Here is a 19,436-nt window from a genome sequence, read left to right on the forward strand (position 1 = left end):
AGATTATGCCTACAAGGTAAGGTGTAAACAGGGACTTTAAACTATTTTTAGTACTTTGAGTACTCCCCACTTCCTAACTCCAAATAAAATGTGACGTCTCTGGGTTTCCCTGGTGGCGCAGTGGTTGAGAGTCCGCCTGCCGATGCAGGGGACACGGGTTCGTGCCCCGGTCTGGGAAGATCCCACGTGCCGTGGAGTGGCTGGGCCCGTGAGCCATGGCCGCTGAGCCTGCGCATCCGGAGCCTGTGCTCCACAACGGGAGAGGCCACAGCAGTGAGAGGCCCGCGTACCACAAAAAAAAAAAAAAAAACCCCACAAAAAAAAAAAATGTGACGTCTCTTATTTACATTTTATGTGTATTTAAGAAAACATTTTTAAGCATATTTTTAAGAAAACATTATATGTGAAAACAGAATACCCGTACTTAGTTTTTGATACATTAGTAAAGTTAAACCCCAACCCTATTTATTATTTTTTCTTCTCTCCTATATTCTTCTATTTCATTTTCTTTGTATCAGAGCCGTCCACAAGCCTACACGTCATGCCACACCAAAAAAAAAAAGTCAAAGAACTTGGCGAATTCTAAAGTAGATGGGCAAGGCTCAGGAATTCTTTTTAAAAAGGCTAAGCATATGGGGCTGAGCCAGAGTTGTAGTGAATGATGGGGGGGAAATCAGACTATACCTTTCTCTCTTCTTGGAGGAAGGACACAACAGTACCTTAACAGCAATCAAACTGCATTTAATCCTGACCATGTCTTAGAAGTTGCTATTTCTAACAACAAGGTTAAAATCATTTGTGACTTCTAGAGTCTGTGAATAAGCTGGAATGATGACCCAAGAATTGGTAAGGTAGAGTAGCTTCAAAAACAATGATTATCAATGTCCATAGTTACTGGAACAAATTGGGTAACCAATTTCATCATGAAAAAATTTAAAACATAATACCATGGAAAACATTTCTATACATGTCACACTATTAAATACACACACACAAACACACATGCACACACGATAATCTAGAACAGGCATTTTTCTCTGCAGAAGTCATAAGGTTTATTGACAAATAATACAGTACAATTTTTCCCCAGAGGCAGTACCTACCTACAGAAAGCATTAGTTAAACACAAAACTATCTCTTCGAGTTGTTGTTGTTTTTGAAGAGGTGGGCAGGAGGACACATGTAGATATGTGGAAAGGAGACAAACCAAAATCTTAATTCTGATGGAATTCTGAGTAACTTTTATTTTCTTTTGTATTTCAGTATTTTCCAAATTCTCAATTATGTATTTCACATTAACAGTCCAAGAAATGCTATTAAATGACATATTTATTTAAAATAAGTAATACAGGGGGACTTCCCTGGTGGTCCAGTGGTTAAGAATCCGCCTTCCAATGCAGGGGACGCAGGTTCGACCCCTGGTGAGAGAACTAAGATCCCACATGCAGAGGGGCAACTAAGCCCATGCACTCTAGAGCCTGCACCACAACTAGACAGCCTGCATGCCGCAACTACTGAGCTCACGTGTCGCAACTAGAGAGAAGCCCGCGCGCCACGACAAACAACCCGCACGCCACAACAAAAGATCCCATGTGCCGCAACTAAGACCTGACGCAGCCAAATAAATAAAATATTAAAAAATAAATAAATTAAAAATAAAATAACAGGGCTTCCCTGGTGGCGCAGTGGTTGAGAGTCCGCCTGTCGATGCAGGGGACGCGGGTTCGTGCCCCAGTCTGGGAAGATCCCACATGCCATGGAGCGGCTGGGCCTGTGAGCCATGGCCGCTGAGCCTGTGCGTCCAGAGCCTGTGCCCCGCAACAGGAGAGGCCACAACAGTGAGAGGCCCGCGTACCGCAAAAAATATAAATAAATAAAATAACAGCAAACTCTTCTAAGATAAAGCCTTTTCACTAATATTGGTGAAAAAGGAGCAACTCTTTTAAACACATTTATCAAGAAAATGTTCACCCAAAAAAGTAAATGTAGAAAAGCTATCCTATAAAAGATACCCAGAAAAATATGTGTTAAAATTTTAAAAACAACTTGCTCAAATATATTACTAATTGAAAGGAGCTAAAACAAGAGGCAATCATACAAGAATTTTTTAAATTACAAAAATCGATTTGAGAAAAACAATATAACTTCCAAATTAATTTCCAAAATAAGGTATTTTGCTAAAATACCATCTCAATAAATATATGTTTAGCAATAATATTTTCTCATACAAGAAATTAGGTTTTCTTTTATATAGTAGTGTACCAGCAACCCTAAGAAAAACCAATGCATTAAGAGTAAAGATGTTCCTAATGATACCCTTGGTATTATGAAATACCTCTGAATGCCTGTAACACCAGCTGATAAAAACCTGCTTCTAAAACACAACACTGAGAATTGCTAGTAATGGTAAGTATGTCATAACATACAAACAAACAGCAAAATCTGTTTTGAAGAAAATGGTTACACTGAGTAGTAGAAATAAATTCTTAAAGAGAGTCAACTAATTATCTTTAAAAACAGTTTTGTGTAATATATTCATAAAGATGCAACAAGAATAGGTGCCTCGCTGGCTTTTTGCACTGTGCTTTCTGATACTCTGCTCTGTCTGTAATTCTTCAGCAGAACTCTAGTACATCGTTCTCCCTGTACAAAGATCATCAGCATCAAGATACTTCTAGCTGGATTCCCCAACTTTTTGCCATAGATAACTGAGATCCACTCCAGCAGAGTCCCACAGAAGAACAGCCAGGGCATTAAGTCAAATGTGTCCTAACCCTTCTGTGGGAACCCCTAATCCTTGTGTCACAGGTCCAACAAAGCTATCACCCTCACTGGGCTTCCCCTCTACCACTGTTGGTGTCTGCTGCTTGTGGGATATTATGGTGAAATAAGAGCACATCACAGTGATAACTGGTAGTGGCAGCCATGCTGCTACTCCCTCTTGAGAAGATGTCTTCTTGCCTTTAACTGACAAACTTCTTCAAATCTTGTCCAGGGACTCTGCAAACAGTGGAAAACAAATCAGTGCCACTGCTGCATGGTACATATTTAAGCAATAAGAATGTCTGTCATCTGTTCCTGAGCTATCTTTGCCAACTCTCTGTGTCCATTAAGACGGACCCAAATACTAAGGACTAATGTTGTCCCTTCACCACACAACAAGAAACTTCCAGGAACCAGATAACTAGACAACCAGTAAATGCAACAAAAAGACAAGTAATTATTTTTTGAGGGGAGAGAGGAAGATGTCAGACATTCTATAAAAGGCATGAATAAAACCCAAATGTTGCTGGAATGCAAGCTATATGACCGAGAAACCCCTTTATAAAGCATAATTGAAAGGTAAAAATCTATATTTACTTTTTATAATAAAGCAACAGGAAAGCTGTGACTGAAAATTAAATGGGTCTTCAGAATCATAAACTTCCTTAGGAAACCAGCTTTATCATCTGTTCTCTCAGCCTTTGGATAAGGAAAGGGTAACCATAAAATTTGTCAGCCACACCAGAGCACTTTTGAGAATAAAATGAAGTGCTTTAATAATATACTTGGACAACAGGCATAAACTAGGACTGCTCCAGGCAAAGAGGAGCATAAGGTCACTAGTCTAAATAAATACCATCTATGTTATGGAAATGTCATGAGTATCAAGTAAATGCTTAGCACAGTGCCAGGCATAAGCCCTATATTTATACTGGGTTGTTATAGAAATGATCTCTCATAATAAAGTTCAATGAAAACTGTCATTTATTTCTCCTTCAAACATGAATTTTACCACCAATGTCCCAGAATGTAACACTTTGAAAAATTTACTCAAAAAAATTAAATAATAAATGGACATCACTTTATCACAACCCACAATGTACCAAATATCCTCTCCAGAAATACAATTAATCCTATTTAATACTATATCCAAAATGGTCAGGCCGAGAATTCCCCCCCAGTTTTATCCACTGCTTACCACTGTTAAAGCTCTCAAAATTGACAAATATCCCCCCCATAAACAAGTGGATGCTATAATCCAAAAAGAGAGTTTCATACCATCACAGTTATGAAAAATGCTTGCAACCAGGTGCCTTTCAATTTCCTTCTACAGCAGTGTTTCTGCCTCTCCAAGCAGCAGGTTCTCCAATTCTTCAAACTTCTCTTTCTTACTGTTGAGCACCAGTTATCCAGAATCCACACAGGTATGTTAAATGATGGTTGCCAACATGAAATGCCAGGACTCTACCATCTGCTTCCCCACCTCTGTAGTGGAGTTGTAAGGATCAGAAATAGACCCCCCAATTTACAAACACACACACACACACACACACACACACACACACATTCTTTCAACATATTTATATCCACTGCCTCCTATGTGGCAGGCATACTTGTACTCATTCACTCTACCTATCACACACTTGGCCAAGTAGTCAGTATAGGTATATGTATAGGTATTATGCACGTGTGTGTAGGTATATATACATACACACATTGGGATGAAATAGATTCAGAACTATATAAAAAACAAACAAAAAGAAACAAATTTGAACTTCTTGCACAGGCATGGTTCTGACAGAGAACTTCTATGTCTGTACATGTTCATTTTAGTGTAAAAAAATTAATCACCAGGGCTTCCCTGGTGGCGCAGTGGTTGAGAGTCCGCCTGCCGATGCAGGGGACACGGGTTCGTGCCCCAGTCAGGGAGGATCCCACGTGCCGCGGAGCGGCTGGGCCCATGGGCCGTGGCCGCTGAGCCTGCGCGTCCGGAGCCTGTGCTCCGCAACGGGAGAGGCCACGACAGTGAGAGGCCCGCGTACCGCAAAAAAAAAAAAAAAAAAAAAAAAAATTAATCACCAGGGCATAATAACAACTGACATACCCGTCACGCTTAGTATCAGACACACAGAAATCTACATTTCTATGAGTTCCCATCTTGTGGCCAGAAATAAACTCCCAGAACTCCTGTTAATACAATGGTTTATTTATGTTTCATAGTAAAGAGAAAATAGAACAACTGCTACTTTCAGCATTTTCTGCTGACAATTTATATTTCCAAAAGCAAACACACCTGAGACCTTGCCCATCCAAATCCATTTAATAATGCCTTTGAAATGGTTGTATAAGTACTCAAGTTCTAAAAGTGCAAATTATTTTTACTTTGGGGAGAAATCAATAGATACAGAAAAGAAGGCAATTTTTCCATGTATGTAACAGCCATTTGATTCTGAGTCTAAGAATAAACTACCATTTAATAATTGGTAAGAGGAACTCACTGGCATCTTCAAAGGACTACAAGTTGACAACCCTGCTGTATGGGAGCATTTCTATTTATAATTAATAACAGTTCTATAGAGCAAAAGCCAGCCTCTGAATGAATGCACATAATAAATGATCACCAGTGAAAACCACAGACATCTCTGAAACAATCTTACTGCAGTATCTAAGTGAAAGGCCCAGCAGAGAAACAGGTATTGTTACAGACATTTTTTAAAGTCACATAGACCAACCAACTTAGGCAAAACAATAAAAGAGGGGCAAAAATATTCTTCCTTTCTAAGTCTGAGCAATTACTACCATGGTGGGGTGGGAGGAAAGCTTATCAAGGGGGACTTTTCTGTTACATATGTTAAACTGAGAGAACCACTTTAGTGCACAGAGTTAGCAGATTTAGCTTTCCATATACGGCTCTATGCCATTATAAATATTAACTTTCTCTTCAGAAAGATACTCCAAATTTATGTAATATGCTATATGGTCATACATACTAAATTATATGACAGTGAAATTAGAGTTTGAAAATATTACCCTAATTCATCTCAATAGCGAATTGCTACAACATATTATACTTACTGCCTCTTTAATTTCACAGGAGAAAACATGTATCTGGAATTCTTCTGAACCATGGGAACTCTCTGTAAATGCAAAGCAATTGCTCTCTACTGTCCCATCATGTCCACGTGCACAGAATAGCACCTTATAAATTGGAAAAGATGCTATCTCCATGTTGTTGGATTGGTCTATGATTCTGTAGAACAGTGATGAAAAATGAGATAAAATATTAACTATCAAAGAACAAAGGCAAACACTTTTACTATGCCAATAACATACAAAATAATTATCTTAAAATCACAAAAATAAACTGGTACTAATAAAGCAAGAAAACAATTATCTTCATATTTTTGCTATACACACACACAAACACAAATTCTTCAACTTCTTTTGACAATTACTTCATTTTTGTGTCCTATGATCGAATTCATTTACTTTCAAAGCCAAGTATACACTGCCTGGTAAAATCGATGTCACGCATCCCTAAATGCTAGTCTTGTTCTGTTATGGCAAGAGGAATGCCAGTAAAAAATAGCACAGACCATCTCTGGAGAGTTAATTTCTATTTAAAGCAGCACCTGTAAGTTTATCCAAGTCCAGGTCATTCATCGTTCAACAAAGACTTCTCTTACCCTAAAAAAGGTCAGAGTGGTTCCAAAGATAAACTTAACAATGGAATTTAAGAGGTAAAAGGAGTTTGTGGGACTTAGTAGCAAATATTTCTCTGACTTTCCCTATACAAATCCTAAGCCCTAGTTTGATCCAAAACCTCAAGACCACCTCAGGATCTCAAATTGTAGAACTGAGGGGGACCTACTAGGAATAGAGATGCAAATCAAAACACTAAGTCTTTGTTAAGGTATGTTTGGCACTTTGAAACTCAATAGATACAAATATCAAAATGCCTTTTCCTGTTAAGAGATATCATACAAACAATATACCTACAAAACGCTTTCCTGAAAAAGTCAAAGCATTTTTACCAAAACCTTGTAAATTTATATTGCTATTATTTTGGTACTCAGAACTTTTCTCACATTCTAAACTTCAGAGAATGAGGCAAATCAGAAAGGGTTTGGAAAAGATTAAATCAGTCTTCAGAGAATAGTATAGGTTCAAGACACATTCAACTTAATTTCCCAGACCTGGTTCATTTATTTGTTCATTCAGCAAATATTTACTAAAAACCTGCTATGGACTGATACTGCTCTAGACAGTACTAGACAGAAGCTGTAGCAGGAAAAAATACCAATAAATTGCCCCCATGGAACTTATATTCTAGTGAGGAAGACAGATAATAAACAAATAGGCAAATAAATATATAATATCAAGTCAAAGAGAAGTTCTGTGAAGGAAAAAAGGCCCAGTAAGAGGAAAAAGGGATAGTTATGATATGATCAAAGGAGGATTCTTTAGACAATTTGGCAGTTTCTTACAAAACTAAATATACCCATACTATAGGATCTAGCAATTACACTCCTTGGTGTTTATTCAAATGAGTTAAAAACTTACGTCTACACAAAATCCCGCACACAGATGTTTACAGAAGCTTTATTCATAATCACCAAAACTTGGATGCAATCAGAATGGCCTTCCATAGGCAAATGGAAAAATAAACTGTGGTACACCCAGACAATAGCATATTATTCAGCACTAAAAAGAAATGAGCTATCAAGCCACAAAAAGACATGTAGGAACCTTAAATGCCTATTATTAAGTAAAAGAAGCCAATCTGAAAGGGCTACTTATTACATGATTCCAACTATATAATTTATTGGAAAAGGCAAAACTATGGAGACAGTAAAAAAGATCAGTGGTTGACAGCAGCTGCAGGGAGGGACAGATGATCAGGCAGAAGGCAGGAATTTTCAAACAGTGAAAGTACTCTGTATGATACTCTACTGGTGGATACATGTCGTTATATATTTGTCCAAACCCACAGAATGTACACCACCAAGAGTGAACCCTAAGGTAAACTATGGACTTTGGAAAATTATGTCAATGTAGGTTCATCAACTGTAACAAATGTGGGGACTTCTCTGGTGGTCCAGTGGTTAAGAATCCACCTTCCAATGCAGGGGACATGGGTTCGATCCCTGGTCCAGGAACTAAGATCCCACATGCCATGGGGCAACTAAGCCAGCGCGCCGCAACTACAAAGCCCATGTGTGCACTCTGGAGTTCACGCACCACAACTACAGAGCCCACGCACTCTAGAGTCCGTGCACCACAACTAGAGAGCCTGCGCACTGCAACAAAGAGCCCAAGTGCTGCAACGAAAGACCCCATGTGCTGCAACTAAGACCCAACGCAGCCAAAAATAAATAAATAAATAAATAATTTAAAAATAAATTAAAAATTTGTAACAAATGTACCACGTCGAAGAGGATGTTGATGGTGAGAGGTGTGTTTGGGGGAGGTGGGGGGATGCACATCTGGGATATGGGAAATCTCTGTACTTTGTGCTCAATTTTGCTGTGAACCTAAAAGTGATCTAAAAAATAAACCCTATTAAGAAAAACAGGGAGGAAGAAAAAAGAAGCCTTCTTTTGATAAAAAGGTTTCTTGAGGTGAAACCGGAGAGAAGTGAAAAAGCCACTGGAAAGCCAAGGAAAGCTTGTTTAGGCAGAGTAAAGAGACTACACAAAAGCCCTGAGGTAGGAATCCTGACTGATATGCCCTGAGGCAGGATTCATGACTGCGTTTGAGAAAGAGCAAAGAGGCTACTATGACTGGAATGTAGCAAATGAATGAAGTGAACGAATGAATGAAGTAAATGTAGTGAAAGAAATGAGAGAGCAAAGGAGGGAGGGAAGAGAGGGGAGAAGGGCAGAAGATCAGGTCAAAGCAGATCATCAGGGCCAGACACGGTAAGAATTTCAAATATAATCACAAGTGTGATTGGAGGCTACTGGAGGGCTGAATGTAGGAAAATAACAGTTATCTGATTTACATTTAAAGAAATTCAAGGTTCAGATGACATTAAATATTATTCCTAGTGAAGCATGTGAGAAAAAGCCATTTTGCTTCTTTCCAATCTGACGTAAAGAGCTTGAAATCTAGGGATCACTAGTTTTTTGAACCACTGCTACATGACAAGGTGAAACACAAATCATAGGTATTTTTACAGTTATAGTTGCATTTATAGTATTCTAAGCAAATTTTACAAATGCCCCTTGCAAATAAGGAATACAGTCTAAACCTGAACATGTTTACTTTGCATGGCTACAGAGTAAAAGTGAATTCAGAGTAAGTCCAAGGCCTCACTTATGATAAAATATCATCACCACTACCCAAAAAAACTTCACACATGTCTAAGGGGGTAATAAAGGATTAGAGCTTACCTCACAGAACCTTCCGGAACATTTGGCACATACAGAGTAACAGGAAAGGGGTGCTGACTGGAAGATTTCATAGTTGCCATTGCCCGTAAAGCCTCCACTTCATTACGTGGGGAAGAAACCTTCATACATCCTAAATAGGTCAGTTTGTTAAATAAAACACTATCTTCTTCAGGTATTCCACTTGGAGAAGATGGTCTGGGTGTAGAAATTTCTGAAGAAAAAAAAATAAGAAACACTCAAAAGTTAATATAAAACTTCACAGTATAATTTCACCTATTGCCCAAAAACAAATGAAAAATTGCAAATAAAATTTAGGTCTCTCTGTGTTTTCATTTCTTTTAATGTTTATCCTACATCTTAACTTAGAGTTCTGGAACTGGCGATTTTGTACTTCAGATCCCTCAAAGTATTACCTTACTTAGCTATGACTTCTTTAGAGGAAAAGAAAAAAAATTTCTAAGCTTTGTATTTTAAAAAATCAAAAATATGGAGTTCAAATGATATAAAACAATAAGGAGAAAAGACTACACTAAAGACAGTGTGAATTATCCTGAAACTAATGAGAATTAAACAAAACTAAAATCAGTTAAAAGTGTCTCTGGTAAAGATCCTGCATAGCACCAAATTTATTAATCAGCCTAAATTCCTCAGCAAAAGTCAACAATGTTAAAATGTTCCATCTCATACTAATACCAACAAATTCAACTCATTTTTCTCCTTCCTAGCTTGCTGGCTTCTATAAAATATGTAAGTATTTCAATGAAAAATTTTTCCTCAAAATAATTATTTTGATGAATTATCCTATGATTGCTTCCCCCAATTCTTTAAAAAAAAATCCACTTTAATTCTAAGCACAGCATGCATGTAGCAAAGTCCCAACTGTGGTTAGAGAGTATTTATCTGCATATATCAGGTAGCATAAAGCTTCCCCTCTGCCACTCTCCCCATCCCCACCTAAAAACCCACATTCAGCTACTCTCCAACTCTTCCTGCTACCCACATCCACGCTGTACAAAATTAAGTCTCACCCAAACTAGATCACCCAAACTAGATCCTTGTGACATGCTCTAATTCTCATTACCAGGATTACACTTACAGGATATTAATAAATAATTCACAAAAGCCATTCCCAACCTCCCCACTCCAGCTCCCAAATATTATACTAAATCATGTACCCTTCACCACTTTTTTTCTATTGAAAAACTAAAGCTATTCAAATGAAGTACTTCATCTACCATGTTCGTCAATCACTGAAACATGTTTTTCCCCCTTTTGAATCAGTTCAATGTATATATTTCAAAAGGGACATATAAAAAACTACAAATACATTTTAAGGCCAAATACAAACATGTTTAGAATATACATATATACATATATGTATTTTTGTTAATTTAGCAAGTACTTATGCAAAAACAATTATTTGCAAGATCGTATGGTAAAACTATGCTTTGGTGACTAATGAACATGGTAGATCAAGTAGTTCAAATGGTCTAACGTATGTGTAATTGGAATCCTACAAAAGAGGAAAAGGTGGGGAAAAAGCTTTCTGAAGAAATAAATGTTTTACAAAATCTGTGTAGCTCACAGATTCATGAAACTCTGTATACCCCAAATACAAAAACAATACATATATGGATCCAAAAAAGACAGATGACAAAATTGTAGACAAGACCGTTAAAGTAACTATTATAAATATGATAATTAAAGAAAAACACCTAACAAAAGAAGGAGAAACATGGTAGACAGAAAAAAGAACCAAAAGAAATTCTAGAGCTAAAACATGCAAGATCTGAAATGAAATATTCCCTGGGTGGACATAAAAACTAATTCTAATTTGCATAAGAAAACAAGAATATTAAAGAAGATCCCTGGGATAAAGAAAAATGATACTAGAGGGAAACTGAAGAGCACCAAAAGTTATAAATATGAGGGAACGACTTTTTCCTTGCCGTTTAATTTCTTTAAAATACAGCAGACTGCTGGTCATCCCCATTTGGAAATCTTATTAATCAGTATGTCCAAAATTGAATTCATTAGATGTCCACTCAACTATTCATGCCTTGAATAACTCTTGAATCCATCCCACTTTTCTTTGGCCCCATAGTCATTACCCAAATTACTACAGCAGTAACCTCCAGTCTTTCTTTCCTCCAATTTATTCTCCACACTGAAGCCACCAAAATCTTCCATAAAGATGAAAGAAAGAGGGACTTCCCTGGTGCCACAGTAGTTAAGAATCTGCCTGCCAATGCAGGGGACATGGGTCAAGCCCTGGTCTGGGAACATCTCACATGCCGTGGAGCAACTAAGCCCGTGCACCACAACTACTGAGCCTGCGCTCTGGAGTCCATGAGCCACAACTACTGAGCCTGCATGCCACAACTACTGAACCCCGTGGGCCTAGAGGCTGTGCTCCGCAACAGGAGAAGCCACCGCCATGAGAAGCCAGGGCACCACAACGAAGAGTAGCCCCCGCTCACTGCAACTAGAGAAAGCCTCCGTGCAGCAACGAAGACCCAACACGGCCAAAATATTTATTTATTTATTTATAAAAATAAATAACTAAATAAAATAAAATGCCAAAAAAAGAAAGATGAAAGAAAGGGAGGGAGGGGGGGAGGAAGGGATGGAGGGAGGAAATAAATAGATATACCACACAAACACTAATTATAAGAAAACCAGAATGGCTATATTAATATCAGAAAAATCAGACTTCAAAACAACAAATAGTAACAGGAGAAAAAGAGACATCTCACAATTATAAAAGGGCCAATTTGGGCTTCCCTGGTGGCGCAGTGGTTGAGAGTCCGCCTGCCAATGCAGGCGACACGGGTTTGAGCCCTGGTCCGAGAAGATCCCACATGCCGCAGAGCAACTGGGCCCGTGAGCCACGGCTACTGAGCCTGCGCGTCTGGAGCCTGTGCTCCGCAACAAGACAGGCCGCGACAGTGAGAGGCCCGCGCACCGCGATGAAGAGTGGCCCCCGCTTGCCACAACTAGAGAAAGCCCTCGCACAGAAACGAAGACCCAACACAGCCATAAATAAATAAATAAATAAAGCAAAACTGTCAAAAAAAAAAAAAAGAGTAAATGCACTTCAAAAAAATAAATAAATAAAAAATAAAAGGGTCAATTTATAAGGAAAACATAATTTAAAAAGTGGCTATGTCCCTAATACCAGAGCTTCAAAATACTTGAAGCAAAAACTAGCAGAACTGAAGATCCTCAAACTGAACCAGTCAAACTGAAGTAACAAGTCTGCTATAGCGTCTATGTATTAACTGGAAACACTTGGCAGAATATAAAAAGTAACTACCTTAGGATTGTTTTTGTTGTTGTTGTTGTTTTTATTTTTTTTAATTTATTTTATTTATTTTTGGCTGCATTGGGTCTTTGTTGCTGTGCGCAGGTTTTCTCTAGCTGCAGCGAGCAGGGGCTACTCTTCATTGTGGTGCACTGCCTTTTCATGGAGGTGGCTTCTCTTGCTGCGGAGCACAGGTTCTAGGCGTGTGGGCTTCAGTAGTTGTGGCTCACAGGCTCAGTAGTTGTGGCTCACGGGCTCTAGAGTGCAGGCTCAGTAGTTGTGGTGCCCGGGCTTAGTCGCTCCGTGGCATGTGGGATCTTCCAGGACCAGGGCTCGAACCCGTGTCCCCTGCATTGGCAGGCGGATTCTTAACCACTGCGCCACCAGGTAAGCCCAGGATTGTGTTTTTTTTTTTTTTGCGGTACGCGGGCCTCTCACTGTTGGGGCCTCTCCCGTTGCGGAACACAGGCTCCAGACGCGCAGGCTCAGCGGCCATGACTCACGGGCCAAGCCGCTCCGCGGCATGTGGGATCTTCCCGGACCAGGGCACGAACCCGTGTCCCCTGCATCGGCAGGCGGACGTTCAACCACTGCTCCATCAGGGAAGCCCAGATTTTTTTTTTTTTTAATGCAAGTAACAGCAGACAGATTGAAGAGAGGTCAAAACTTGAAGAACTACCAGTATAGTACTGAATTCCCTTTTACATTTTTTCATCCTTTACATCCCACATTTGACCTAAGGGCAGCCCAAGTTGCAGAACTGTGCAGTGAGCAACAAAACTGTGAGAGAAATCCAATTTTTCTGGCCAAAGGACAGAAAAAAAGAGTCCCTGTAAACCAGAGAACGTTTGGGGAATTATAACTTTTTTTTTTCCTCTCTCTCTTTTTTCTCTCCCAGTTCTATCACAAGGCCAGCCCCAGTGTTGGAGCTGCACCACTACGTGGGAAGTAGGGCTGGGGGGAAAGGATGGAGTGCTGTAGCATATGCAACTCGAAGAAAAGGAACCTCTCAGTGGTTAGAACATGCAAACAAAGGGGCTTGGCTCTTGTGGTTCAAAAAGGAAAAGGAAACCTCTGCTATTTTCTTTCTTTTCTCTCACCACTCTGTCCTGAAGTGAGAAACCTGTCTTTCTACGCAAGAGAAGAAGGAAAATGGGCCCCAAGAAGCCAGAGAGTATGGGGGAAATCCTGAGGAGGAGAGTTGGAGAAGGTAATCCCCTAATTTTGTGTATGAACTAACACAAGTCTTGGTTTCACCACCATGCTATACATGTGTGGAACAGACCAAAGAAGCATAGCAAAGGTTTTGGAATTGACTGACTTTGGAACCAGAAAGCAAGAGAGAACTTGCAGTCTGGATGTAACCAAGTGGACTGCCTGCTAAAATAAAACAAAATCAACATTCTTCAGAGGACTGTATCTGGAAACAGAATCTCAAAACGTAAGTTTCAGAAAGTCTGGAAAACAATTCAGTTACTCAACTAACAAAAAAAACAAAAACAAAAAACAAAAATAGAAAAAGGTGACCAATTGTCAAGGGAAAAGCAATCAACAGATACCAATCCCAAAATGATGCAGTTGCGGGAATTATCAAAGACTTTACAATTGGTATTATAACCATGCTCTATGACATAAAGGTGAACAAACCTGGAATGAGTGAAAATATTAAAATCCGTGGCAGAGGAACAGAAAATGTAAAAAGGTGAATTTAAGACCAGAAAAATAGAATATCTAAAATTAAAAATTCACTGGATGGGCTCAAAAGAAAGGAGATAACAGAACAGTGAGCCAGTAAACTGGAATACAGATCAACAGAAATTTTCTAATCTAAAGAAGGGAGAAAAGAAAAAGATTGGAAAACAATGAAAAGAGCCTTAGAAATTGCAGGACAATATGAAAATATCTAATAGTTTTGTTGTCTGAGTCATGGGAACAGAAAAAGACTATGCACAAAAAAATTTTCTAAAAAATGTCTGAAAACTTCCTAAATTTCATAAAAGATATAAATTTACAGATTCAAGAATCTCAGTGAACACCAAGAAAGATAAATTCAAAGAAAACCACACCCATATAATCAAACTGCTGGAAAACAAAAATATTGAAAAAAATATTGAAAGTAGACAAACAGCATGTTACAAATAAGGGAACAATAAGTGATTCAAATGACTGCAGATTTCTCATCAGAAATGATAGAGAAGGGTTAGGTATGTCAATGGAGGTAAAGGGCCTACACCCTGCCCCATGCCCTTTGTTTTTGTTTTTTTTTTGGCCAAGCCACACGCTATGCCAGATCTTGGTTCCCTGACCAGGGATCAAACCATGCCCCCTGCAGTGGAAGCATGAAGTCTTAACCACTGGACTACCAGGGAAGTCCCCCCATGCCCATTTAAAGTGATATGTTATAATTACTGGGCTTTGACCTAAAACTGTATGTGATTTTACTCTGAGGTTCAAGATTTCCAAAACTATTGATGATGAAAAACATTTTATTTGGTACTTACTTTGTGCCAGGCATTTTACAAAATACTTTATATGGATGGTATCATTTAAACTTCTAAATCCCTATAAAACGGGTTCTATTTTATCCCTATTTTACAGATGAGATAACTGATCATTAGAGAAGTTGAATAACTTGCCCAAGCCACAGGCAGAGCCTGGATTCAAATCTAGGTCTGAACTACAGATATCATGTCTTAGCCTCTATGAAAGGTCTAAAATAGAATGAATTAAAATCAAAATGAAGTTTATTCTGCCCTTAATTATAGAGTACCAGCTCTTCAAGGGAAGGAACTGTTCTATTTTTATTCCCAGCACTTATAACAAGTGTCTAAAAGACTAGACACTCAATATATGCCAAATGAATTAATCAGTAAATAAATGAAATTTTTTAGAGCTAGTGGTCCTTTTAGCAACCAATTAATGGCAAACACACATCATCTCTGGGTACCACTTAGATCCTATCTCATCCACAACTAAATGTATCATAACTGTAGCTTTCATGTAGACAAAACTCATGACTAGTGGAAATCTTAAGTTAAGCAGGCAAATAGCAAAATATTTTTAGCAAGGCAACACTTTTAGATCTCGTAAAATCACACATCGATGTAAGAAATTCATATCCTCCTAAATATAAATTCAGTCCTATTCAAGTCATACTTTTGAATTCCATCATCCCTTCCTTAGCAGAAAGATGCAAAGAATAACAAAGAGCATGAGAGAGAAGACTCATCTACGTATCCACACAGTATTTTAGTACATTACAGTAAATTAGTAGATTCCCTGTAGAGGTGAATCCAAGTAGCCAGGATATACGATCACCAAATGACAAAAACCAACAAGTTATCATGATGTTTAAACAAAAGCCCTTATCTATCTAATTTTATCACTGGCAAATTATATATCTTTAATATTCACTTTAGCCCATTTAAATCTAGATACTTTCCAGACAGTCCCTTACCTTTGAAGTTATGTGTCATTTTAATCGACCACGACAATTCTGTTAACAAAAACTGCAACTACGAAGAGGCAGCTGAAATGTCTTCTCATAGTTCTTTCAGGCTGCTATATAACAAAATACCACATGGGTGGCTTATAAACAACAGACATTTATTTCTCACAGCTCTGGATGCTAGGAAGTCCAAGACTGAGGCTCTGGAAGATTTGGTGCCTCATGAGAGCTCACTTTCTAGACAGCATCTTTTCACTGTGTCCTCACATGGCAGAAGGCACAAGCTAGCTCTCTGGAGTCTGTTTTAGAAGGACATAATCCTAATTATGAGGGCTTTGCCCTCATGACCTAATCACCTCCCAAAGGCCCGACGTCCTAATACCATCACCTTGGGGGCTAGGATTTCAATATATTAATTTTGGGGAGAACACAAAACATATGTCTTTTCATTGAAAATGAAAAGAAACAATATATAACAAGAAAAGAATGCTTTTTAAAAACTTACTTGTAAAGCAAAGTGGAAATTCTTATCCACTGAGATCTTCAGGGAAAGATACATTTTTTAATGTATTTAATATAATGGGTGTTGAAAACACAAAAGTACATTATACATGGTCCCTATCAAATATGCTCAGAAATAAGAATATTATCTAGGCCATTGCAAAGGACAACTGATTCCAGTAACCCATCAGAGCTATCAATACATGAGAAGATAAAGGTATTTCTTCCTTTTGATTAATCTATTAACCAAAAAAATAACTATAGGAATGTTGATATCAGTATGCTTTGGGTTTGGGGGGAAGGCTAGGGATTTAAGAAATTCAAAGGATAAAGAAAAGCACAATGAAAAATATAATCTCTCATGTTCCCTCAATCAAAAACTACAAAAATTAATATTTTGTAAGGCTTATTTCCAATCTTGTGTACACACACACACAAACACACACATATAAAGTCCCCGTGAACTTAAATCTAGCCATGAATATGAATATACACTGAAACCTACGAGTCTTTATAATGAATCATTAAACTAGGGGCACTTTTGGGGACCCCCAACACATGGCAAATATCTTCTCTGAGCCTCATTTAGCCATATTTATTATGGTACTTTTCTCATTCAGATTTAAGCTTTTATGTATTAAAATGCAAGTAGCTTTTCCTTTATGATTTGGTTTTTCCTACACTGACAATCACAAAAATATTCTCATTATTTCCTTCTTAAAGGTTCATTTTTCCCATTTAAATATTTGATTCACTAGGAATAAATTTGGGGTACAGTGTAAGGTAGGGCCACCGTGTTTCCATGGTGTAGCACTTTGGCCTATATCTACACTTACCCTACATGAACATTCAGAAATGGATCATGAGTGCCTTAAATCAATCAGGATGATCTCATCTCCTCTGTCAGAATGACTCACTGAGGAGTCTGAATATAACCAAGGCCTACACCTATTGGTTCATATCATTCCCCTGACTACTAGAAAATGATTCAGTTGGTACAATCAGAGTAAAACTCACAACTTTTGTTCAATGGGTAAAAGATCAGAGCCTTTCTCTCGGTCACCAGACATGAACAAATCACCTAGCCTTACTTATCAATTTCTGCAGCTACCTATTTTGTGACCACAAAGGAAGCCAGTTAAGGAGAAAGATGGCATGGAGAAGATCAAAGCTGAGTAGTTTACAAAGAAATACTACCAGAGCCCAGATCAAACCACACCTCCAGTGTTTAAACCAGCTGAAGTAGGAGTTGGGTTGGGTTGGGTTTGGCTTTTCCTTCATCCAAAATCATTTTGACTTACAAGCTGGTATTCCTACTATAAATCCTACTCATTCATGCATGTACATATTATTTATTACACTGTAATAAATACTTTTACAGTATTATTACACTGATGGAGCTGATATGTTATTTTACTTAGAATTTTCACAAATTGTAATTTGAAATAACTGTAGTCAAACTGAGTAAGAAGTCACATTATATGAAAGAATGTGTCCATTACACTGTTCTTTGATACCCAAGAATTTATTCATTTGTTCAATAAGTATTTTTTGACGGCCTACTATATGCCAAGTACTAGGGGTAAAATGAATACCCAGACATAGAGCCAGTTCTCAAAGAACACTGAGACTGATTTTACAGGTGGGGATACAAACAGAAACATAAGAACCAAAGTGGGAACTGAAAAGCTGCTGGCCTTGATCTTAGAAAATGAAGCTAATAAAATTTTCTAATATTCATCTTAAAATTTTCATTATCACTTTATCCCATTTCTATTATAGTTTCTAAGAGTTCAATACAGTACCTGTATGTGACGGATCCAAAATTAATTGAAGAGATGGCTTATTTATTTGGCTGGCCGAAACATCTCCAAATGAATGGTCTGAAGTCTCACTGGAACTCAGACAATCAACAAGAAGGCTGCTGTGCCCTTTCTCAGAATCTCTCAAAATCTCTTCCATGGCTTTTTCCAGTTGTTCATCACCATTAGAAACTATCTACAGACAAAGCAAGACAATTCGTTTCAATCATAACATGGTTCTGGAACTTAATGAAAATATTTCATTTCTAGAAGAAATTTAAATAATCTAAATATTTAAATTTAACTACAGTTACTGAATACCATGAATTTATACAGCTGTACCTAATTTCATTAGATATATACAAAATCCTGAGTTATAAACTCAACTAAATTAGAGGATTATTAGTATCAGAAAAGGATTCTTCAGAAACATACCAGGCAGTTTCCAACTATATCTGATGTAAGATCTCATTTACAGATATTTTCTTTTCTTATATTTTTCTTTTTCTCTTTTAGTAACGTATTCTAAAAACTGGGTAATCCTAAATTTATGTGTTTTAAAGAGGAAAATGGATACATTTAAATAGATAATATGTAGCACTGATATCATTAAAAAGATCATATTTTTTGCTATCATTGCATAAACATATTTCTGACTCCTTTACAAATTTTGCTTGAGCTGTCAAGGAGTATTGCTAATTACCTTACACGTAAGTTGACTCATCTTCTTAAAAGCAAGTGAGACACAAAGCCTAAGTAAATAAATGCCTTAAACACATTAATATGAAAATACAGAGTTAAATGAATTTAAATAACTGTTTATTTAAATACAGATATTTGAATAAATTTAAAGAAATCCATTGATTAATAAAATTGTAAAAATATATATCCTCAACATAATGTAAAATGAGTACTTAATAATCTAGTTTTTATAAAATTTCCTTAGATTGATTTTATTAGATTAACATACTAACATACCTTTGATATAATTAATATTAAATAAAACTCATAAATAATATACAGCATTTTTGGCTAATTTCTCTCTTCCTATTTCTAGAGGGTAGTTATACAATTCCCATACATGTATACCTGGGTTTGTTTGGTTCTTTTTTTTTTTTTTTCGAGTTAGGAAAGGCAACATATAAATGAAAAAGAAAAAGGACCACATCCAAATAAAAACTCAACTGCTAAAATTATAAAACATATACTTCAAAAGTATTCGG

General features: G+C 37.5%; 1 protein-coding gene across 3 annotated transcripts in view; it reads right to left on the bottom strand.

Annotated features, from left to right (window-relative positions):
* Positions 1-19,436, bottom strand: part of RABGAP1L (RAB GTPase activating protein 1 like) — a 689,539-nt gene that overhangs the window by 604,569 nt on the left and 65,534 nt on the right. For all 3 annotated transcript variants that reach the window (XM_082612933.1, XM_082612934.1, XM_082612935.1), the window contains exons 3-5: positions 18,217-18,409; positions 9,159-9,369; positions 5,839-6,013 (exon numbers count right to left, since the gene is read on the bottom strand). In XM_082612933.1, coding sequence (XP_082469059.1) covers positions 5,839-6,013; positions 9,159-9,369; positions 18,217-18,409 — 579 coding nt within the window. The remainder of the gene's footprint in view (positions 1-5,838; positions 6,014-9,158; positions 9,370-18,216; positions 18,410-19,436) is intronic.

This window comes from Mesoplodon mirus, assembly GCF_964341445.2.
Source record: "Mesoplodon mirus genome assembly, chromosome: 3".
In the NCBI taxonomy this organism is placed as follows: domain Eukaryota; kingdom Metazoa; phylum Chordata; class Mammalia; order Artiodactyla; family Ziphiidae; genus Mesoplodon; species Mesoplodon mirus.